The sequence below is a fragment of the Panulirus ornatus genome, chromosome 47, assembly GCF_036320965.1.
Source record: "Panulirus ornatus isolate Po-2019 chromosome 47, ASM3632096v1, whole genome shotgun sequence".
In the NCBI taxonomy this organism is placed as follows: Eukaryota; Metazoa; Arthropoda; class Malacostraca; order Decapoda; family Palinuridae; genus Panulirus; species Panulirus ornatus.
In genome coordinates this window covers 2,032,559-2,056,856 of record NC_092270.1, presented here as the reverse complement: position 1 = coordinate 2,056,856, position 24,298 = coordinate 2,032,559, and the positions used below count along the sequence as shown (strand labels likewise).

General features: G+C 37.0%; 2 protein-coding genes across 7 annotated transcripts in view; one reads left to right on the top strand and one right to left on the bottom strand.

The window, feature by feature from the left end:
* MED16 (mediator complex subunit 16) overlaps positions 1-13,075 on the top strand; it is a 36,324-nt gene extending 23,249 nt beyond the window's left edge. Inside the window, exons 15-17 of the mRNA XM_071689446.1 lie at positions 6,287-6,396; positions 7,030-7,178; positions 7,777-13,075. Coding sequence (XP_071545547.1) covers positions 6,287-6,396; positions 7,030-7,178; positions 7,777-7,903 — 386 coding nt within the window. The 3' untranslated portion in view covers positions 7,904-13,075. The remainder of the gene's footprint in view (positions 1-6,286; positions 6,397-7,029; positions 7,179-7,776) is intronic.
* Positions 12,687-24,197, bottom strand: LOC139763423 (uncharacterized). Of its 6 annotated transcripts, none has more exons than XM_071689449.1 (7): positions 24,145-24,197; positions 21,900-22,092; positions 20,014-21,259; positions 18,331-18,544; positions 14,502-14,640; positions 13,841-14,057; positions 12,687-12,969 (listed from the first exon to the last, which is right to left on the bottom strand). In XM_071689449.1, exons 3-6 carry the CDS (start codon positions 21,254-21,256, stop codon positions 13,917-13,919), a joined length of 1,737 nt encoding a protein of 578 aa, XP_071545550.1. In that variant the 5' UTR covers positions 21,257-21,259; positions 21,900-22,092; positions 24,145-24,197; the 3' UTR covers positions 12,687-12,969; positions 13,841-13,916. The 6 variants fall into 6 exon arrangements, with proteins under 6 accessions (XP_071545550.1, XP_071545549.1, XP_071545551.1 ...); XM_071689448.1 differs by having other exon boundaries at positions 21,966-22,092; XM_071689450.1 differs by having other exon boundaries at positions 24,046-24,164.
* Between the last annotated feature and the right edge of the window lie 101 nt (positions 24,198-24,298).

Below are 24,298 nucleotides of genomic sequence, written 5' to 3'. Positions count from 1 at the left end.
CTATCCAAACTACCATGTACTCCTTTGGATAGAAGAGGTGAGATTCAGTATCTCAAGTAAGCTTTTTCTTCACCACAACAACAATATTAGGTGCATTTACCTTAACATGATCCTTTAATTCTAGCTCCTTAGCATTTATTACTGGTCCATCTTCATAGTTATACATTACTTTCAGTCTGACATTTCCATACTTAGAATTCTGATCTCTTTGTGACAAGGCTGTTTCATCCTCTTGACTCTCTTTGCTTTTCTCCCTTTCTTCCCATGGTCTATCACCTCTTATGAATACCCCATTGGATTCCACTTTTTTTTATTTTGTTTGTAATTACCTGTTTGTGCCGTATGAGGAAGGAGTTTTACATTTGTGGGACCACATCTCATGAACATTTCCCAATGTCATACTGCTTAGGTTTATGTATGCTGTCTGCATTAACCATGCATTTATAGTATAAAAGTACTTCTTTATACCTTTTTTTTAACAAGTTTTGTGCTTAATTTCATGCTTTGTCCTCTAGTTGCCCTGTTCTTACATCTCTTGAAGAACTGTTCACTGTCTGCATCATTGATCTATTTTAGAAACTTAAAACTTTTTCTTCCAAAGTGGGCAAATCTAAAGCCATTAGCTTTTCCCTGTAACTCAGCTTGCTTGATTCTGGTACCATCTTTGATGCCCTTCTCTAGACTTCCTCTGTTAGCTTTGCAGTGAGCAGACTTGGGAAGCATACTCTAGTTTTGGTCTTATGTAAGCTTGCTAAATAATTCCTTATTCATTCACTTGAATGCAATCTATTTGCTAACAGATGGTTTGTTCCCTTTACTCTTCACTCCATCCTTCCACATCCAGTTTGGTCTCCCTCTTCTTGTTCCCTCCTCCTCTGACACATATGTCCTCTCCTCTTCATCAACCTATCATCACTTATTCTGTCCATATGTTTAGACCATTTCAGCACACTTACTCCAGCTCGCTCTACCACATATGTATGTATATATGTGTGATATATATATTCTTTGTAAAATGTGCTAATGCTGATTGATTAAAAGAAATTTGGAAGCTTTTACTTCATTTTCTTGGAAGATAGCAAATCATGTAATTTTCTTGTCAAATCATCTGTGACAGACACTTCTCACTCTACTAAACATGTATAACAATGATTTTTTTTGCTATAGATATTTTCTGGCATTATGCATAATGAATATGCTTGTTATATATTGTTTTATAAGGAACAATGATCAGTTGCTTAACTTTTCCTTTTTCAAGCATTTGTATTTGTGAATGATGCAGTAATAAAGAGTCTACAAGTCTTTTTTTACTTTTTACTGGTAGTGTGGTGTAGTGAGATGGTATACAGGATGCACTTGGGTATCCCACATCCAGCTGTTTATCATCATTATCAACATCATGTCCTGTGTTCTGAGAGTTGCCATCAGTGAATGGGGTTAGATATTTGTATGTAAAGAAATAATGTGTAAACAACAATGCTTTTATGATATGAAGGTTTCAGTTCATGATTTGATTACATTAGTTTGTAATTTGATACAAAAAATGTTATGCCAGATATACAAAACAGATTTTTCTTGTGAATGGCACCTCATAACATCCTTTGCTCTGTACTGGAAAATCTTGAAGAGTTACCAGTGGTAGTGTGAAATATTTTGTTATAAGGTGAAAGAATTGATCTGAAATGTCATATAGACGCATAACTGCCATTGAGATTCTTTCCCTGACTGTGCCATTTGTAGTTACATTATGTATTCTGATTGTCATGTTTATGGTCTTACCAAATTCAAGCAGAGAACAATTTAGACTAGACAGTGTTGACTCTAGGACAACATTCCAGTTGATGAGTAATAACAAGACAAGGGATGAGGAGCAGGTGCCCATTACTTCATCAACGAGAAGCAGCAGTGTACTGTTCATCTTAGGACTCATCTTCGCCTGTGGACTATTTGTGGTTTTGATTGTGATAGTTGTTGCGGTATGTATATGGGCAAGACAGGCCCATGGCTATGTAGTTGGAGATGAACCAGACTGCAGAAGTTCTGCATCAGTCGCTAGAAATGAGCAGTGCCAACTAACATGCCACAGTAATCATGAAAATAAATTGTCTGCAAAAAGGCTTCATATAGAACCAATTAGAAATACCTCAAAGAGACACTCTGTAGAACATTCCACTTTTGTACCTTTACCATCTCCACCTGTAAAAACTGTGGCCTTATCAGCTCAGCTTAGTTGTACAGACTTGAGAGATGACACCATAAATAATGATAGATTTGATGAGCCAGAAAGTATTCAAGAAGCACAACCCAAGAACTATGGTACACTGAGCCGTACTCATCTCTTGAGCTCTGTTGATGAAGATGGTTATCATATAGACAACCTTGGTTTTGAGTGTGATCAGGTAACAGATACAGATTTCCTACCATCTTTTGATCAGACTGAATCTTTAGGTGCAAGTGCTTTAGATTCCAGCACTCAAGCAGACTTAAACAAGCTTGAGAGGGAACTTGCAGAATCACTGACTGAGTGTCAGTCAACCCCATCATCAGCTCCTAACCTTGAAACAGAATCTTTTGATCAAAAGGATTCTCAAAAGGGGCAGTTACCTAAACAGGATTCATTTCAGGGTCTCCCTCCTTTTAAATCTTTTGACAAATACTTAACTCTTGTGAGATTAGATTCCACGAACAGTCTTGAATCATTTACTCTAGAAGAAATAAAAAAGCATTGGGAGAGTATTGAAGAAGGGGATGAAGAAAGAACTAACATAGATTCAGTTGAAGAGAAACAGCTTCAAGAGTAAATCTCCAGTGACTAAGTGTAACATTAGTAAAAGTAAGTGAGTGATATATACTGAGAACTGTTTAGTAGATAAACATTTAAAAGCAAGTAAACATTAAGAGCTATTTTAGAAGATAATTTTTTGATTTACTATGGCTGAATCGGTAAGTGCATCTCAGAGTGTAGCAGAAAGTTCAAAGAGAACATCCGTTGAGAGCATAAGTAAACCTTCAGTTGAAAGTCCCAAAAGCACTTTAGTAGGCAGTGACAAAATATTTAGCATCCCAAAGCAAGAGGAGGTCACACCTAAGCACACTGCAGATAAATCAGAAGAACAAGGGGAACTTCCTGATTCTTATATCAAGAGTAAATTTAACAGGCAGGGTTCAGTTCAGTATCGCAATGCTGGCTGGAAATCATCTCAAAAAAAAGTTGAAAGGAATGATTCATCTTCATCTATAAAGAGTAATGTCTCAGATAAGGCACAGATGGAAAATAAATCAGATTCCTATAACCTGTCTCAGATGTCACAAGCACAGCGGCAGGCATATGTTCAACAGAAATTTGCAGATATCACTAACATTCTCAAGGATTCAGGAATAGAAGAACATCTGCTTCAAAACCTCAAGAATTGAATGTAGACCATATTTCTAACATTGCTAATGACTGTAACACTACATCGATATTTTCTTGATTTGGTGATTGTTTTTGATGAACTTGAAAGTTGACAGTACAACAAAGAATTTTAGAAACCTTCACAAATCTTTTGATTGATATAGAAACTTATGTCTCCAATTGATGAATTTTTACAAAAATGATTGTATTTTATTACATTTTCCACATAAGGGTTAAATTTAATATTTCATTATTGCTAAACAAACATAAGGTTGTATATTAATCCACATATGTACTAAGCTTGTCATGTAAAGTGTGGTCACATTGCTTATCACAGTAACATCCTGTACAGGTCTGTTAGTTCAACACTGCTATAGCTGAACAGGATGCATCACCAGTGGCCGTTGGATTTTACTCTTAGCAGGTTGTATTACCACAGAGTTTAGCACTTGTTAATGTCAAATGCAGCTGAAGCCCAAAGACTACTTGACACTCATCAGTAAATGAAGTGGAAAAAAAGATACATTTATATATATTGATCAAATATTATATGCTAAGAATTTCTGTAAACAAATTTTGGAAATTTTTTTTGAGATTAGTTGGCTGTGTCATACAAGCAAGCTTAGATTTGAATTTGAATATATTTTTGAGATAAGTGCAATAATTTCCAAGTTTTTCAGTTTGAACTAGACTACCATGGCAAAACCAATTGTAAATCCTAAGAAGTGGACCAGGGATGACTATCGTCTCTTGGTGGTGTTGTTCCTTGTAGTTATCTACCCAATATTTGCAGCTTCATTCTTTGCCTTGTATGTCTTCATTTTGCTGCCTGTGATGGTGGATGGTAATCATACCATACATCAAGCACACCAAGATGGTTGGTACCAATATTATTGGCTATTTGCTGCTCTACTTTGGTTGTTGCTGTGTGCACTGATATTGCCTTGCTTTTGGGATAAGACAAAGAAGCCTCATCATGAGATTGCTATGGATAATTGTGAAAGTCCTTCATACACCACAAAGCCTGTTGCTGTTCAGCCATTTGTACGGGTTGAGGAAGGTAAGGAAAAGCAGCGTTGCAGCATCATGACTGATAAATCTCAGAATTCATGTGAAAGTATTGAAAATGAAACTTGTGAGGAAAAAGCTGAAAAGGAAAGCTTTGAAAAATCTAAAGAGAGCCTTCAGAAGTCCTGTCCATCATTTGATGAGAGAGAGAAACTAACCCAATCAGGGGAATTTCTAAATGACTTTATAGATTCATTGGAATCAGAGGAATTAAAGAAAAAGGAGGCAGAATGTGAAGTTCATGCTGAAGAGAATAAGGATAATCCTAACAGTGGTATTGAAAATAAGAAGGGTGTAGATAGTGATGATGACCACAGTGCAAATGAGGACAGTGTCACACAGGATGAAAGTAGTGAGTCTAGTGACAAGGAAGATGAAAATATACCTCAGAGATACACAGGCAAAAATCATGATAAGGTAACCCAAGAAAACTTGGAAAAGAAAAAAATGGATATGTCATGTGAGGACTTACCAGAAGCTATAGATGTTGAACCTATTGTTGTAGAAAAGAAGAAGGAAAATCAACAAGAGGCAGTACCCTTACGTGTTAATGAAGAAAAAACCACGGAAAGCAAATTAACAGGAGGCCAGGAAGAAACACAAGAGTTTGATGAAGTTGTTCCTCCCTTACGACAGAAGGCGCGACCCACTATTGACACATCTCGAGCAAGTGGCTACTATGAGTGCAGTATGCCCACTCCAAAATCTGCTGATCTTAAACGGCCAGAGAGTAACATGGTGTTCCTCTTTGTGAACCCAGAGACTCTGTCAGCAGAAGAGGGTGTCCTCGTAGAACATGCAGGAGAAGTTCATCTCGAAAAACAAGAATAGAATAAATGTGTTCATGTTTTCATTTATTTAGTTTTTCTACAAGACACTTTTGTACTCATAGTGAAAAATACTTAGAAATAAGTCTGTAAGAATTTAAAGAAGCATTTTCCATTTTGTGGAAAAGACTATGCACCTTTTGATGACTTGCTTAAAAACATTTTTGAAACCAGTTGCAGTGTTGACTGGATACCAGAACTTTATTTGTAAATATGAATTCCATGTGAATTGAAGATCAGTGGTTATATTTGAACGGTGGATCTCTGAAACATCAGAAAAGTTCCAAATGTAAGTCCCAAATATGAGCAGTATTTACATTTTTTAAACTATTGCTTTTCATACTTTTTGTTTTGGCAGTTGAGGATTTCATGACTTAAGGAGAACCAAACTACTGATTAGAATTCCTTTGGTGTGTGAACCTTTTCAGACCTGTGCACTTTGATATGCATGGTTGTATAATATCTCCAGTATTTGGAGAATGTTTGTTGAAATGTATTATTTTTTATTATACATAATTGCTGTTTCCTGCATCAGTGAGGTAGTGCCAGGAAACAGACATATACATATACATATACATATCAACATATACATAGACATGTGCAGACATTACGTACATACACATGTATATAGTCATACTTGCTTGCCTTCAATCCATTCCCGTCGCTACCTCACCCCACAGGAAACCAGCATTACCATCCACTGCTTCAGCAAGGCAGCGCCAGGAATACAGACAAAAAGGTCACATTCGTTCACACTCAGTCTCCAGCTGTCATATGCAGTGCACCAAAACCACAGCTCCCCACCCACATCCAGACCTCACAGACCCCATGGAGGGGTCTGTGGGGCATAAATGATTGCTTCATTTGACAGCCATATGTACAACTTATGTTTGGTAGATGTGTTGCTGTTAGATTTTTGTTATTTAATTGGCAGAGGTATACAATAGCTGTATTTCTGGTGTTTCTCTTAGACTCTGATATTATTTTTTTTTTGTAGATGAGTGTGTGTTACTAGAGACCCAGGTTGTGTGTCGTGAGTTACCTCTACATGTGCCCTCACGAGGTGTGCTTGCAGATATGTCCTCATCAGTACCAACGCCACTTCAGGTAATGTAGGAAATAAAAAGTTTATAATCCTCTTGTTATTTAGTTCCTCTAAAGACTCAAACAACTACAAAAGTAAAAGTAATCAGCTGTTTGTCCATATGCATTTTAGGGTATTGGGGCAGTAAAGAGGCATCTTGCTATTAGAATCTTCAATGTGATGATGTAAAGAATTATCACTGCTGCACCATTATCTAATTTCTTCAATATTTCCATTTTTTATATTATTAGAGGAATATGCTTGTAATTTGATACTTTGTCTTCCCTGTCACTTGGCAATCATACTCTTTCTTTTCAACCAGGATGGACTTAATTGGGGATATTTTACTCGTACCATGTCAGCCACTCTGAAAAAAAAAGTAAATGGATGAAGGGCAGAAAAGACTTAGAATACAAATAGTTAGGTGGAAGAATTGAATGAGAAAACTTGTAGCAAGAGAAACATCAGCACAGAGGAATATATGGAGATGCTAAATGATTTATATAGGAAACTTTACTTCTCATTGTCTTATCCAATACAAAAGTTACTTTTTTGATCATTCAGATACCTGAAAAAGGGTCTTCATCTATTCTAGCAGGGCCTGCCATATTTCATTATGACCAATTAATGCCTAATAGAATTAACATCTTTTGCAGTATGAGTTTGGTCAGGGAGATACAAGTAGCACAAGTAATGCTGGTGTACAGCCACGTATCCTAGAGGGGGCATTACCACCATTACAGATGCTAGACCCTCTCCACTATCATTACATTGCACTACAGGAACCAAAGTTTAATTGTACACGGTGAGATATTGATGGTATTACATCTGTTAACTTAAATGTTTTTTGATCTTGCAAAAAAAATCTTGCTTTGACAAATAATGGATCAAGAAGTGTTGGAATGTGTGTGTCTGTTTGTTTATAATGCACTAAAAGATCTCAGAATATATCATAAAAGGCTCCCCTTCCAGATATCATAGCTGAATAGCATATGCAAAATCTTATTTTCATTTCACTTGTAGACCACATCCACATCTGTAAGTACTATTTCTCAAACATAAGGATTGGGGATATCCTTCATACATAAGTAATGTGTAATAAGGATTGCTTTAGCATGTACATTTAGTAAGCAATTAGAGTCCCAGGAAGAGAGCGGTTATAAAGGAAATGGTAAGAAAAAGAAAGGCAAGGAAAGTAGTAACTTTTGGATAGTGTTGAATTTGAGAATAACAGCACTACTTGGTGCTGTAGTGTGAATGGGGCCATAGAGAAGTAATCATCAATGGTAAAATTGCAGTTACTTCATTTTTTAACATCTCCATATGGAATCAAGGCCACCTGGTCTTCTGTTTTTTGATATGTTTGCATAAATTTAATTCTCTTACCATTTGTCATTCTACAGATGTTGTAGTGTGCGGGCCACTTGGTGGGGAGACTCAGACAGTACATGGGACCAACAGTGGGCATCCAACTGTATCTGTTCTGGCCACTGGGCACACCCACCTGTTGATTCATCCAAAGCTGCATGAAAAAATAAACCATATAATGTTAATTATATATCAAGGTGTGATATATTTTTTAAGATATAGTAATAGCATTTTTGCACATGAGGGTTGAGCCCACCTTGTACTCCCGGGATGAATGAGGCACATAAAGCCAGTAGCCAGCCATGTGTAAGTTTTCAAAATAATTATTAATTTGTAGTGCTGCTTTTAGTTGTACTTTCTATTTTGATTTTTTTCTTTTTTTTTGTAAATGGTAGGTCAGTAACATACACCAAACAGTTAATTTTTTTCACCAACATCACCATTACAGTAAGTTTGTAGAGATGCATTCTACTGCTAGCATGTACAATTTTACAATATTAATTTTTGACCCTTTTTGTCTTCCATGTTTTTACTTGCATTTATTTGTAAATGATGCTCTACAAGATTATGTATTTTAAATAGTAAGTCTGATACAGACATCACAGTAACATTAGTAAAATGTGTACTACTGCTAGCATGTAAATGTATATTATTATTAATTTTGATGCTGTTTTTATCTGATATTGTTTTCTAAATGCCTGTGTTTGGAACTGATGCTCTGTAGTATTAAATGCACCAAATTGTATATCTTTTTCCAGCATCACCATTAATTGTGTTGTTTGCTTTTATCAATAAACTGCCTATTTTTTTCACTTTTTGGAAATATAGAATATTTCTATTTATCAGTCTATTCACAGCATAAGGTTGATGTGCAGTTCAAATAATAAAATGTACATATGGACCAAAAAATAAAATTTTCATAAACTTTTGAAGATTTGCATCCATATCCAGTGTAAATGTTCATGAGGATGCATTTCGTTCATCTATTTGTGAGAGTGTTAAGAACACTGCTTGGTATTATAATGAACTACGGCTGAAATCCCTACTTTTTTGTATATTCATAAAATAGAATACTTGTCAGTTTCCTGTTCTTTCACTTCTGTTGCTGAGAGGATAGTTTTAGCTGTGTATACTGATGTTCAAACTATGGTGCGAGAAATACTAAATCTGGTGTTTCTCTTGCATTATGAACTGCATTAAGGCTTGTATTTACACAGAAAAAATTTAGATTGTTTTGTTTAGTGCTATTTATTAATATTTAAATAAAATTAACTTTTCAAAATAAGGATAATGGTTAGCATCTACATTTTTGCACCTATGTGAGAATGTTTGCTTGACCTTTTTTCTTTTTCATAATATTCGCCATTTCCCAAGTTAGCGAGGTAGCGTTAAGAACAGAGGACTGAGCCTTTGAGGGAATATCCTTACTTGGCCCCCTTCTCTGTTCCTTCTTTTGGAAAATTAAAAATGAGAGGGGAGGATTTCCAGCCCCCTGCTCCCTCTCCCTTTAGTCACCTTTTATGACATGCAGGAAATATTTTTTTAAGTAAGTCAGTAAACAGATACATAAGGGTCAATACTTAAGCCAAAAATGGGAGTGCACTTCAGTTGATGTGTCCTAATGAAATAGTGGCCAACATAACCTGATGTTTTAACTCTTCCTAACTTTTTCTGCCAGTTTAAGTATCCACCTGTTTTATTGTATTATTAGTATCCCACAAAGGTCTTTTCTGTCCCCAGAAAGCCATGGGAGAAAAATTATGCCTTCTTTAACACCCCTACAACCACCATTATAAGTGCACTGCCAGCAGTGCCGACATCTCTACACATTGCACGTAAAAGGTGATCTTGTGTATAAAAAGCTTGCTAGGTGATATAAGTTATTAGAAGAAACACTTTTGATATGTACCTGTTTGCGAGGAAAGAGAAGAATAATAAGAAGAGAAAAATGAAGAAATGAGATAGAGTTATTCAACTAGTATTTCATGAGTAGGGTAGCCTGCACATGAGGCATTCCTACTGACCCCACACTTGTGGAAGAAATTATATAACAGTGCTGTTTTACTTTTGGTTAATCATGGGTTGATAGAGTACTTTGGTAACAAATGATAGGTAAAGAACTTGATTATTTCCAAGGAAAAACTCTTCCATTGTCTTTTCCGTGCATGTGAGCCACTTGATGTCCTATCCTCAATTATTTGTAGTATGAATAGTGTAATACTTCTAAATTTATTCATGTTGCTCACTGCTAATGCAATTGAAATCTTACTCTGTATGAAATACAAATTCATTGAGAAAATAGTTTATGGAAAAAATCTATGTCCTTATGTCTTTGTGGATGCTCTCAGATGAGTCATCCTTACCTTCCTGAACCAGGCCAACACAAATATATTAAAAAAAACTTCCAGTGTATTTGCTATTACTTTTGAACAGTAATCTATCTTTTCATGATTTTCTTCTTATACTGTGATGTATTTTCAGGACTATGCCCATTCTTTAATGGTTACTGATAAAAACTTATAATTCCTGTTTATAAGCAAAGAGTAGGACTTAAAAAATTCTAAATTTTAATTCTTTTTAATGGTTTTTAGCTGAAGTGAAAGCAGTTTAGTATTATTTCAATAAAAATCAAATTTTATTTTCACATTTGTGTCATAGTCAAGAGTTAAAGGTGCAAATACCCTCTCCGCCCTAAAAAAGGAAAAGTGTAGCTGCTGTTGACGTTGATTAATTAATCACTAAAGTCTCCATTACGTATGGACAGGGATAAGTGGAGACTTTTGCCACCCCTTTATGGGAGTTCCTGGGAGGAAAGGGCTTCAGAAATATATGTAGATGGATAGATGCACAATGCCCTCTCTATCCCTACATCTCTCAAAAATCTCAAAGTTGTGATCAGGTTACCCCTCACTCCTTTCTTCTAAAGTAGGCAGATTTAAAGCCTTGCCATATAATTCAGTTCTCAAAAGTTTGACGCCATCTTTGTTTTTTCACACATGGACTTCTCTTTCATCTCTTTGTACTTCTTTAGAAGCAGTTACCAAACTTGAGAAGCATAATCTTTGTTTTGGCATTTTGTGTGATGTTAACAGCTTGACGAATAATTCCTTATCACAAAAATTAATGTTGTGTCACTGCTGCTTCATATGTCATATGATGTTTTATTAGTTTCAGCCTTTATTAAGAACCTTGCTGTTACGGATAATCCTTCCTGATGTTTGCCTTGACCAATCACCCAATAGATGCCGTTAGCAGCCTACTGCCAAAACCATATATCATTCATCTTGGTCATCCGCAAATTGTCAAAAAGAGTGCACCTTCATCATCTTGGCATGATATGAGATTTTCATACCTACTTTTGTAGTCTTTTTCTTTAGAGTAAAAGAGACATATGTGTTTACAATTTTGATAAAAATATGATTATTTGTTCATTTGGTTTTGTAAATATAGTTCTACATGTGTAAATGTTTTGTTAATACATAAAGTATAAAAATGACAAAAAACCAATAATGATCTGTATGTTAAGTGTGGAATCACACCAGAAAAAAGTGTATAATTATTATATTTTTCATACATGATTGCCATTTCTTATGTATATGAAGGTAGTGCCAGGAACAGATGAGGAGTGGCTTCATGTATAGTGCACCAAAACCAGAGCCCTCCATCCATGATCAGGCCCCACTAATCACTATGTGGTTTCCCTTAGCTGTTTCATATGCTGTGGGTCAGCCCATTGGCAGCAAGATGTCCCGTGTAAACCACATTGCTTCAGTTTGCTCTGTGCCTTGCACCCCCCTGCATGTTCAAAACTCAAGCCCTTAAAGCATCTGTGACTCTATCCTTCCACCTCCTCCTTAATTTCCCTTTTCTCTTTCTTCTTTCCACTTTTAACCCTCTTAGTTACCCTTTCATCACTGGTTCTCCCCATATGTACTGTATATTTATATTATATATTTACATTGTTTACATAGAAGCCCAGATGCTGAGCTATAACAAACACTCAACACCTACACAATGAAACAAAGGTCTCCAGAATCCCACCTCAACATGCTTGACACTAAATCCAACAGCACTAGACCCCTTTCACCCGAACAACTAAATCAACCACCACCCCAAGTAGAAATAAAATGCTTGCCCCAGCCTCACACTTCACCATCCTCTACTCACACATCTCCCCAACCCCCCCAACAAATGTAACACCAACAAAACAGATTCACACTGAAATAACCCAACAAACGCTAAACAACCAACCTTCCAATTCAAGTCTTAAACTCCAAACCAACAGACATACTCCCATCAGAGACCACACTTCCCAGACAAACATGAGTCACACATGACTATGACGCTTCAAACACCATTTCAGTGTATTCCAAGACCCTTCAAACCCGTGAAGTGCTGCAACACCGAGCACTTGCAACTCATATTGCCCTGCACTCTTTGCACAGGGATGCACATACATCACAACACTTCATGATCTGTGATCCTGACAGGTGGATGTAGTCAGCTTCCTGTGTGCTGCAGGAGTCTCATAAGGATAGATGGGAATCCTCAGACTGGAAGTAAATAGTAAGTTTATAATTTTTTCCATGTATGCTGTTTCCCCTCGCCTAAGCTAGGCACCCCTTTTCCAACCAGCCTCAATAGAAAGGACGAACAGCTGGGTTGGCTTTAAGCCAAATGCTGTATCCGGGATTTGAATCAGAGCAGGCCTGTGCGTGATATCACAATCAGCATTGCTAACCACTATACAGCAGAACATTCATGCTACCAGCCTAGGACCTTTCTCCACCCACCACTCTCCCAATCAAACACTGAGGAAACTATGTACTATATCCAGTGATATACAACAGACATATTATGTAAGAATTTTTTTCTAGAATATTTAAAAATTTTACATGCTCTGGGAAGGATAAATTCTGAGGAACTGCAAAATGAAAGGGTTAAATACTTATGTTTAAAACTTTTTATTTTACTGTACTCTAGTTTCACAAATTTTGTTATAATCATGGATACAATCAGTAAGTTGTCTTAAAAAAAAAGAGAGAGGGACAAGCAGTCCTGTCAAATTCTCTCTGACATGTCTTAAAAAGTTCTGGTTTAAAGAAAAATTTCATATATTTGATCTAACTCCACTTAGGTGCTTTTTAGCTGAATGAGCTAAGCCTTCCATCATCAGTGTAATAACCAGTATGTGGAAGCTCTCTCCTCTTGCCCACTACAGAAACACCCTGTAGGCACAGAAATTATGCTAATTTTTGTAAAATATGTGTAATAGAAGAAAACAAATGTATTTTGTACAGTTGTTGTTGCTTCAATAAAATTATATTATTTTAATGGACTGTTACTAAACAACTTTGAATGAAAGCAGCACATGATCATACTTATTGCTGTGGTGGAAAGGCTGGAAGAGTACTGGAGCGAGAGAAATTGGGGAAATGATATATGCGAGGGAGGCATGTGATTAAGTCTAGACTTTTGCCTTGGACACCCTCTTAATATGCATTTCTGGAGGAAACAGGCATCAGAGATTTTACTGTAATACTTAATTCTATTTTGCAGTACTATACTAAATTAAAAATGAACAGTGAAACTGTTAAAAAGAGCTAGAGATGGTGAAGGTAAGAATGAAAGCAAGCAATGAGGAGTGACTGCTTCTGCAAGTTGATAACAAGAAAAGTGAAGGAAGGAATGCATTTTGGGTGGAGTTAATTATGAGCTATGGAAGCCCTGATGCAAGGGAATGAATCTCGGCACTAAGAAATCTGGATGTGAGTGGCTGATGTGAAGTATAATTGTGGGACATGTGGTCTGTAGTATATATGAAAATGAGGAAAAGCCTATCAAGTTGAGTAATGATGAAGGAGGAATGATGAGTAAGAATACAAAAGTCAGAAATAAAGGGGAGTATCCTTAAGCATACATGGGTGAGAGAAGTATAGGGTCAACAAGGCTTCATGGATTGTGTTTTAACTGACAGGTTTGCTGAGGACAATTTTTAATGTGAATGTTCAAAAAAAAATGTCAAAACACCATAGTCTTTAAAGGTGATTATTTCAATTAAATAACAATTACATTAATGAATATGCAATTATAATTTACCTTGTGTGTTAATGCACTGATAGTAGCTGGCACTATGATTTACTTATACCATCCGACAACTATCCACAAAATATTTTCAGAGTTGCAGTTGTTCCCAAAACTGAGCAAGCCTTGAGCACCAAATATTCCAATAATGTTCACATTGTTCCTTCTTCAAAATGTGAATATGGGCTGGTAAGCCAGTATCATAAGCTACAACTAGCATAGCTGATTCCACCTGGAAAATGAGACATCATGAAAAGTTTAAAAGATAATCTGCATTATCTACAAGATTAATGAAAATGTATGACAAACAGTTTCCACAAATAATGGTGCCTACCCATCACAATTAAACTGATTTTCTTGTCAAAAATGGGTGCAGGCATACCTCTTTAATCTGAGGTCACATTCACCTTTTGTGGAGATTATTTGCAAAACTGGAGTCCCCACCCCTCAACCCTGAAGCCAACAATAAGGAAAATATCTAAATCCCTGAGGTAAACTTGTAATCTGGTTACTCATGACATGAATAAACCATAAGAGAAAATACTTGTGGGGGTTATTTGCAGAACTGGGTTCCCTAAGCTAAAATCCTGAAGGCTAGCAAAAAGGAATGAGATGTCCTAATTCAAAGGTAAACATACAACACTGCTACTTATCACATGAAAAAAATTGCACTTACATGATGTGGGAGCTTATAACTACTATCAAAATTCAGAGCTCCCAGGTAAGCTACAACCTGAAGAGGATCATCAAACATAGACTTCAAGGAGAGTTTTGGTTTGCTAGAAGTCTTCCATTCTATAAGCATTGGCATCCCTCTGCAAAGCATAAGATATTGAAATATGCAAGAAAATACTGAGTTTCAAATCTAACAGGTTCATTTCCAAGCCCCAAGAGCATAAACTGTTGGCAAGTCAGTTTAGTGTAGGTTTCAACTATATTAACATATTTGGAAACATTTCTACATTATCAAAGTATAGATGCAACAAGATGTCAATATTCAGAAGCTGAAAAATAAAAAAAATATTCTACTATGCTGCTACACATGATAACATCCCACCCAAAACCTCTCTGCCTATCAAACACCTAACAAACAACATATGGCAAGTCTCAAGAAAGCGTATCGTGGGGCACAAGATAGGAGGTATGTATACAGACAGCTATGAATTGAGTATCATTTTATAGGCAGCAACTGGCCTGGGAAGTACGATAATACTGTGTCAGATGTATCTAAGTGGTGCCTGGAACCATATAACACTCTTTATTTCAAGAGTGCAGATCTTCCTTTCCATCTTAATAAAACTAAACTCAGTAACTTTTTCCAGAACCCACCATACTCCTATCCTCTCCTTATTTCCAATCTTCACAATCTTTCTCTTACCCTCCCCTCCTCATTTTTGTCATCAAGTAATTACCGATTTGAATTGTATGAGGAGGGAGTTTAGCTCTCATCGGGCCCTATCTCAACACGTTCTGCTATAATATTTTATCTATCATACTTAATTGCTGTATCCTGTGTCAGCGAGGTAGCGCCAGGAAACAGACGAAGAATGGTCCATCTACTCATATAGACATATTATTATTATACTTTGTCGCTGTCTCCCGCGTTTGCGAGGTAGCGCAAGGAAACAGACGAAAGAAATGGCCCAACCCCCCCATACACATGTATATACATACGTCCACACATGCAAATATACATACCTACACAGCTTTCCATGCCTTGATTCAATCCACTGACAGCACGTCAACCCCGGTATACCACATCGCTCCAATTCACTCTATTCCTTGCCCTCCTTTCACCCTCCTGCATGTTCAGGCCCCGATCACACAAAATCTTTTTCACTCCATCTTTCCACCTCCAATTTGGTCTCCCTCTTCTCCTTGTTCCCTCCACCTCCGACACATATATCCTCTTGGTCAATCTTTCCTCACTCATCCTCTCCATGTGCCCAAACCACTTCAAAACACCCTCTTCTGCTCTCTCAACCACGCTCTTTTTATTTCCACACATCTCTCTTACCCTTACGTTACTCACTCGATCAAACCACCTCACACCACACATTGTCCTCAAACATCTCATTTCCAGCACATCCATCCTCCTGCGCACAACTCTATCCATAGCCCACGCCTCGCAACCATACAACATTGTTGGAACCACTATTCCTTCAAACATACCCATTTTTGCTTTCCGAGATAATGTTCTCGACTTCCACACATTCTTCAAGGCCCCCAGAATTTTCGCCCCCACCCCCACCCTATGATCCACTTCCGCTTCCATGGTTCCATCCGCTGCCAGATCCACTCCCAGATATCTAAAACACTTCACAGACATATATATACATATACATATCAACATATACATGCATATACATACACAGACATATACATATATACACGTGTACATATCCATACTTGCTTGCCGTCATCCATTCCTGTTGCTACCCTGCTACACAGGAAATAGCATTCCCCACCTTCAGTGATGCATCACCAGGAAACATATGAAGAATGGCCCATCCATTCTTTACACGTATATATACATAAACGCCCATATATACACATACAAAGACGTACACATATATACATGTACCTATTCATGCTTACCTTCATCCATTCCTGTTGCTACCCTGCCCCACAGGAAACAGCATCGCTACCCCCTGCTTCAGCAATGCAGCGCCAGGAAAACAGACAAAAAAAGGCCACATTCATTCACACTCAGTCTCTAGCTGTTATGTGTAATGCACCAAAACCACAGCTCCCTATTCACATCCAGGCCCCACAGACCTTTCCATGGTTTACCCCAGGTGCTTCACATGCCCTTGTTCAGTCCACTGAAAGCATGTCAACCCCGGTATGCCACATCATTCCAATTCACTCTATTCCTTGCATGCCTTTCACCCTTCTGTATGTTCAGGCCATGATTGCTCAAAATCTCTTTCACTTCAACTTTCCACCTCTAATTTGGTCTCCTGCTTCTCCTTGTTCCTCCACCTCAGACACATATATCCTCATTGTCAATCTTTCCTCACTCATTCCCTCCATATGCCCATATGTAAACACAAAAACACACATACCCCAGCTGAGGCCATTTATTGATCAGCCCTGAGGCTTGGGTGTAGGCAGACTACCATACCTAGGATTAAACACATGTAGGTTGACGCTAGAGTGCTGATTCAGAGTCAGTAACACTACCCACTGCACACTTCAGTGTGTGTGTGTGTGTTATAAAGTTGTTCCATACACTGAGGACATTTCTGTAGGATTAACATGCATGATGGAAGCCACTTGCACATCCTGTCTGGATTTAAAAAGTCCTTTAACACTAGGAAGACAACTGAATAAGACAGACACCTAACTTGAACCTTAATAAACATGATGTGATTATAGGAAAAATCTACATATTATAATGTAGATAATAACTGGTAATAAATTTTTTAGTGTACTTAAAATAAACGATGAAATGTGCTACACTTGCAACCTATATTACAATCTGGCCTTACTCTTACAATCTTCTGTATGTTGTAGAGAAATATCCACAAAATGTCTGTATATTATTGCAGTAAGTAATGAATGAAATATTCTTGTGAAATTAGTATTTTTCTTTTTTTTTAGTTTTATATCAATATCTTTGAAAATATAAAGTTAAACACATTTTTCAAACAACTTTAAAAAGATAAAATTTGTGGGCTGAAAAGGAAAACTTAAAGAGATGTAAATTAGTTAATATTCAGCCTTTTCAAAGGAAATTAGCTGCTTTCCTAAGAAAAAAAAAAGGATAGAAACAACGGAACCTTTCATTAGCAATACCACCAATCTCCTATAAGTTGCAAATAAAAAGGGATTATCATGGCAGATAAAACAGGATATACATTAACTGGCAAAGAAGAGAAAAAGGCTGCCATCAAGCACCTTCCACTAACTAGTCTTCCCATCTTTCCCACATCAGTATGACCTCAACCAATATCAGTATGACCTCAAGCAATCTCAAGTACAGAACAGCCAGTTACTCTGTGCTCAAAAGTAGTCTAAAGTAGACAGATTGCTATTACCAAATGTGACTGGGTGATTGACTGAGGTGGTCATTCCTTAAATACAAGTTACAAGGGAATAGAAAGGTATATCTAATAGATGGTTTTTCACTCGCATGTCATTCACTCAAAACATCAACATCCTTTTCTACCTCCTTCACCTGCTGCAATGTCTATGGTTGACATAAGGATCTCAAAATATGGAAGGTAAAACTCTCATCAAGGATACCTGGACATGAATTATCCATATTTTTCCTTTCAATTTTTCTTTGAGATTTAGTCTATTCAGAACACTAATGAGGACAAGGGGAATGAAATATAAGCACACTAACTTTATCCCTCCCACTGAATATACTTTCAGCTGCTATACCTTTATATCTGTATATAATGTATATGATCATGACTTTTTAAATACTGCACTTTTCATCTACATCATCAATCAAAATGCTAAACCAACAATCAGTACTGCTGCTTTATCCATACCTGTAGAAGCCAACACAATCCAAAGCTCCTTTATAATAGAGGTATGGGTGGATCAGACGACTCTCCAACACACTCACATTTGACACATCTGGTAAAACTTGTTTTATGCTTGTCCAAAGGCCTCCCAAAGTTGGCATGCTTTCAATGGATGGAGTCACACCACTGAGTTGTGAATGTATACAACTATGGAGCAACAACCCACGGTCTAACAAACCTATGGAAAAAGTAAATTCGTTTCTGTGGGCTTACAGTAAACATATTTCAGTAAACTTCAAGACAGGTTTTAAACTTTCTCAGAAATTTGTAAATAATTTCCCTTGTCTTTTCTTTTTCCATTTAACAATTCTCTCTATATTTCAATTAGGGCCTGCCCTTGATGTGGAATTTTGTCAGTGACTTGAGTCTTAAAAAAAAAAAGTGCAGGCTTTCGTTTTGGTACACTGCAAATAACAGCTGTGAACTGGATGAGTCCAAATGTGGCAATTTGTCCATTAGCTGCAGACATTACAAAGGCAGAAGCAAATAAGTATCTAAAAAGGATATATACTCTTTTCAAATGGATATGTCTGAAGGAATAGTAGTTCCGACAATATCTTATGACTGCAAGGCATGGGCTATATAAAGGGATGTACAGAGAAGGGTGGATGTGCTGGAAATGAAATGTTTGAAGACAATATGTGGTGTGAAATGGTTTGATTGAGTAAGTAATGAAAGGGTAAGAGAGATGTGTAGAAATAAAAAAAGTGGTTGAGAGAGCAGAAGAGGGTGTGTTAAAATGGTTTAGATGTATAGAGAGGATGAGCGAGGTAAGGTTGACAAAGAGGATATACGTGTCAGAGATGGGGAGAACAAGGAGAAGCAGGAGACCAAACTAGAGGTGGAATGATGCAGTAAAAAAGGTTTTGAGCGATCAGGGCCTGAACATGCTGGAGGGTGAGAGGCAAGCAATGAATAGAGTGAATTGGAACGATGTGGTATACTGAGGTCGATGTACTGTCAATGGACTGAACCAGGGAATGTGAAACATCTGGGGTAAACCATGGAAAGGTTTGTGGGACCTAGATGTGCATTACACATGACAGCTACAGACTGAGTGTGAATGAATGTGGCCCTTTTTGTCTGTTTTCCTGGTGATACCTCGCTGCAGCAGGGGGTAACAATGCTGTTTCCTGTTGGGCGGGGCAGGGCCAGGAATGAATGAAGGCAAGCAAATATGAATATTCCAAAAAAGGCCCAGTCCTCTGTTCTTAACGCTACCTTGCTAACGCGGGAAATGGCGAATAGTATGAAAAAAAAAAAAAAAAAATATATATATATATATATATATATATATATATATATATATATATATATATATATATATATTATCCCTGGGGATAGGGGAGAAAGAATACTTCCCACGTATTTCCTGCGTGTCGTAGAAGGCGACTAAAAGGGGAGGGAGCGGGGGGCTGGAAATCTTCCCCTCTCGTTTTTTTTTTAATTTTCCAAAACAAGGAACAGAGAAGGGGGCCAGGTGAGGATATTCCCTCCAAGGCCCAGTCCTCTGTTCTTAACGCTACCTCGCTAACGCGGGAAATGGCGAATAGTTTGAAAGAAAAGAAATATGTTTTAATGAACAATAACATTTACCCCTTTTCCTTGCTTCCATAAATCATTATACTGCTGACTTAGTACACTTACCTTTCCTATATTGCTGAAATCCTTCTTCTCCCAATTCCTTGATCATCTTTGCCTTCCACCTCTCCAGTGCTATCTTATTGGCAGGTGGCATAGTTTCATCCAGTATTTTCCTAACACTGGGAAGTTTCTGATAACCATCATCAAATGCTCCAATAGACACAATTTCTTCTTTTACAGGGGACTGGTCAAATAATGATGGATAAGAAACTGGTGTTATATGACTGAATAAGGGAAAGTTCCTTATCATATTCAAATCAAATGAAGTTGGAACATCTGGAAATTTTGAATTATCTACAGATATAAACAATGTATCATTTTCTTTTGGATTACTAATGGATGATTCACTAGCTGGGTCGACATTACAAATGCCATCATTCTTTTCAGATTCTTCAAAGGCACTTTCTGTTATACTTTCCAAAGTGTTTAATAATTCATTTTTACTATGTTCTTCCCGGTAGGAACTTTTCCTAAAATTACTTGAAACACTGAAGTTCTGTTGTTCTTCAGTGTTTACCCAAGAAGTAACTATTATCTTTTGAGGCTTAGGACTAACATATACAATTGTCTTATCAGTGGTCCTTTCACTCGTGACATACTTTGTTTGCTTTTTAAACTTTACAGTTTTCTTTTTAGCGATATGAGAAACCATATGTGTATCAACATTCTGGGACAAATCACAGCTATCAGGATGTAATTCTATTTTGACTTTAGGTACACCTGCTGACAAAGTAGAGGTCTTATCACCAGGAAAGATACCAACAAAATGTGAGTTTTCTTTGTTATAAACAAGTGGCTGCAATTTCATCATGGGATTCTTCTCTCTCTTGGTCCTATGCCTTTTCTTTCTTCTGTAGTCATCTTCTTCAATTCCTTCCACTTCTTTTTTTAATCGATCTTTCTTTTCCGCAGATGTTTCCAAAAGTGGGCCAAAAAGTATTTTATTTGTGTGTGCTAAAGTCTGTTTTACTGATACAGGTTTTTTCCTACAACCAGATTGCTCTCTTCCTTCGAATTCTGATGACTCACCCAAAAAATATAACATTTCTGACTCGTCAGATATATTTTCTTGACTGACATTGTCTTCAGCATTGGAAATTGGATATCCAAGTTCTTCATCAGGGGTTTCTGAACTATACCACAACTCATGTTGCATTAAAAGCGGGTTATACACTTTACACCTTGATAGGTTTAATTTTGGATGGCACAGAGACTGCAGAGTGTGTAAAAAGTTCTTCAGCAACATGACCTAGAAATACAGAAAAATGAATTATGAATGCTAAGTCATACATCATCTCTTACGATACAAGCATCTGAGTTTATCATCACCACTGAGAATGATTTCCTTTAGCTCTTAATTACACAAACCTGCCTGGTCGTCAAAATCTTAATCTCGTAACCATCTTCACAAATCTGGACACCCATGGGAGAGATAATGACCATTTTTTCCATGCTCACTCACTAAAACTTGACCTAAATGTAAATTGCTAAATTTTGCATGAGCTCAGTTCTGATTCCCAAGCCTGCTTAAACTGGAAATGCTAACTGGTTTTGGAGACACTTCCATACATATATCAGGCTCTCATTTTCCCTTTATCTTCATAATCCTCCCCACTAAGAACTTAGTTATTCCTGTAAAATATAAAATTTCCCAAATCATACTCTGCCAATCTTATTACATTATCTATATAGTACACTAACACTGCAAATCAAAGTGAATGATATCCCAAACTTTGTTTCATTGTGCCCCCACAAAGGAATTTTATTACAATTAGACATCAGCAATAGCTTTTATAAGATAATACTGACAATGAGTAATCTGTCATCCCAAAACATTACTGAGACATACTATGGACATTGGGTACGAGCTCTTCTTTGACAACACCTACTTGACTTGTTGGTGGCAGTTGGATGGCAGCTAACAACCAGAGTGGTATATTACCAGTACTACCCACCTGGGTATTGGGAGGATTAGTGATGGCTGAGTAAAGAGCCAAAACTTCAGTGGTGGTCAAATTGCACTCCTCTGACTAAGGCGGCTGTATTTCTGTCTGCCTCACCCACACGAGGACTACCAGAATTCTGTCAACAAATATACAAACAATCTCTTTCACACATAACACTTGACAACACTTACTTCATACAGCTCATTCTTTGTAACTCTAGATTTTCCAGTGGTAAGCTCTGTGCACCAGCCCTGCCTTTTGGGAAAATGGTAGGAGCAATAGACAGAAGTAGGCTGGGACATTTTGGCAGGAACATTGGTTAGGAGCATTAGGCAGAGGCATTAGTCAGAAGCAGTCAGTTGGAACATTAGGTAGGAGCCCTTACAAATACTGTATTAAAACTGCCCTCTGCAAGTGGCCTTGTAAGGGTGAGGAGCTAAAGGATGAGAAGTGGCGCTGGAGTTGGCAAGTTACGGAGACTATTACTGTGGCCTTCCCGTTAAGGGAGTTCCAGGTGGAATTAGGCATCAGAGATACATAGATAGATAGATAGATAGATAGACAGAGAGAGAGATAGATATATAGATAGTATAAACAATGCCCAACAATAACTTATAAATGGCAACCCTAATCATCACACAATTTTCACATTACTTACAGTACATAAAAAATTAAGTGAACATCCACTGCATAAAGAAGTTGGGTGACATTTTCATAAGGTCAGTTGATTTTTCTTAATTTCATATTTCAGTTCATGCAATTAACCACACACTTTCCCTAATATTCACTGTCCTATTCAATATAATGTGGTTATATTTCTGCGTATTGCAACTAAAATTTTCTTCTATAAATGTTTAAATTAAGGTTAGGTTAGGATAAATTAGTATATATCTCAATCATACTATTCGTCCTTATTGCTGACTGGTGCCACACAAAATACACCACATATCTATTGTAGAACAAAATACATTGCTGTAATCCGTGTTAAACAGCTTTTATTTCTATCTCTTAAATCTACTCTCCCGTTGCAAAACAAAATCACTTAATATCCAAAGCTTGTTTTTGGGTATGACTAAACGGATATATTACCTGGTAATCTAAAGGATAATTCTGGGCAACAGCTGTGTACAAATACATATAACATTTATTACATAAAACAATGAACGGGTACAACTTTACTGACATAGCACCTCTATGATCTATATTCAGAAAAATCATACAAATGGCTTCAACAAGCTAACTAACCTCAATCCGCCAACAGATCACATTACAAAATAGTTGATTACCTTTGGCTTGAATTAATTAGGGTTGGTATTAACTTTTACATATCTACACATGGTTTGGTAAAAGGCTTGTCTAGTTCCTCACGGCTATTAATTTTGGATATTCTGTGATACTGTTTTGCAAGGCCAGTGTAGTGTTTAAAGACTATACTAATAGCTGAAGTGCACAATTCCTAACATTGTATTTTAGTAAATGATACCTGAGAGAGAGAGAGAGAGAGAGAGAGAGAGAGAGAGAGAGAGAGAGAGAGAGAGTAGTGAGGGTTATGAATATTGGGGAAAAATCGGGATGATTAAATGTACACGTTATTAGTACAGGAAAAATCAACAGAACATATATAAAATATATAGTCGAAATTTATCATATTCAATATTTCTGGGGAAAACTGCAGCCAAAGGTAAACAAACAACAGTCCAAACCTGAATGCTAACCCCAGCAGATCACACCATGCTGACCCTAGCAACAATATTACAATATGTCTACATCTCAGATACTGAGGTTTTCATCGGTCATATCAGTTTCACATGTATTCAACCTATTTTTACATTGATTAACTTCACATTTTCCCCTTATAAAGATAAACCCTAAACTCTATGACCATATTTTATGTCCATTGCAATGCAACGCTCCAAATCGTACTCCTCTATATATTGTAATCTCTCAACAAAAATAGAAAATAGCAATGCCAAATCTACACTTTTGCAAAAAAAATATATAGCATTAACACACGCCACTTCTCACTCACAAAGCTGACACAGACACCTAAGGGAGACATGTAAATATGTAAGAATAGCTAGAAACCCACGTGTTCTTCATGAAACCATTAGAAAATCGCGATGACAAATCAATGTAATTTGGAGAACATTGTAGATAATATAATTGTTCAAAATACATTAAGTTATACCCTAAACTGGCTGGTGGCTCCGTCCAACGGTACGAGACGCAACTAAAACAAAAACGCTAAGTTTAATCTTTTTAATTGTCATATTTTGTACTGGACATCACACGAAGAAACTTGTGAGCTATTTCTAGTCTATTTCTCTTGACAAAGACCTAAC

What these genes read in the sequence shown, in the direction of transcription:
- LOC139763423 (XM_071689449.1), bottom strand. Translation starts at nt 21,256, where the DNA reads ATGTTGCTGAAGAACTTTTTACACACTCTGCAGTCTCTGTGCCATCCA. An exon ending in ATTTCAGCAATATAGGAAAG is followed by an intron (nt 18,545 to 20,013) that starts GTAAGTGTACTA and finishes CTTTTTCCATAG; the next exon opens with GTTTGTTAGACCGTGGGTTG. An exon ending in GATTGTGTTGGCTTCTACAG is followed by an intron (nt 14,641 to 18,330) that starts GTATGGATAAAG and finishes TATGCTTTGCAG; the next exon opens with AGGGATGCCAATGCTTATAG.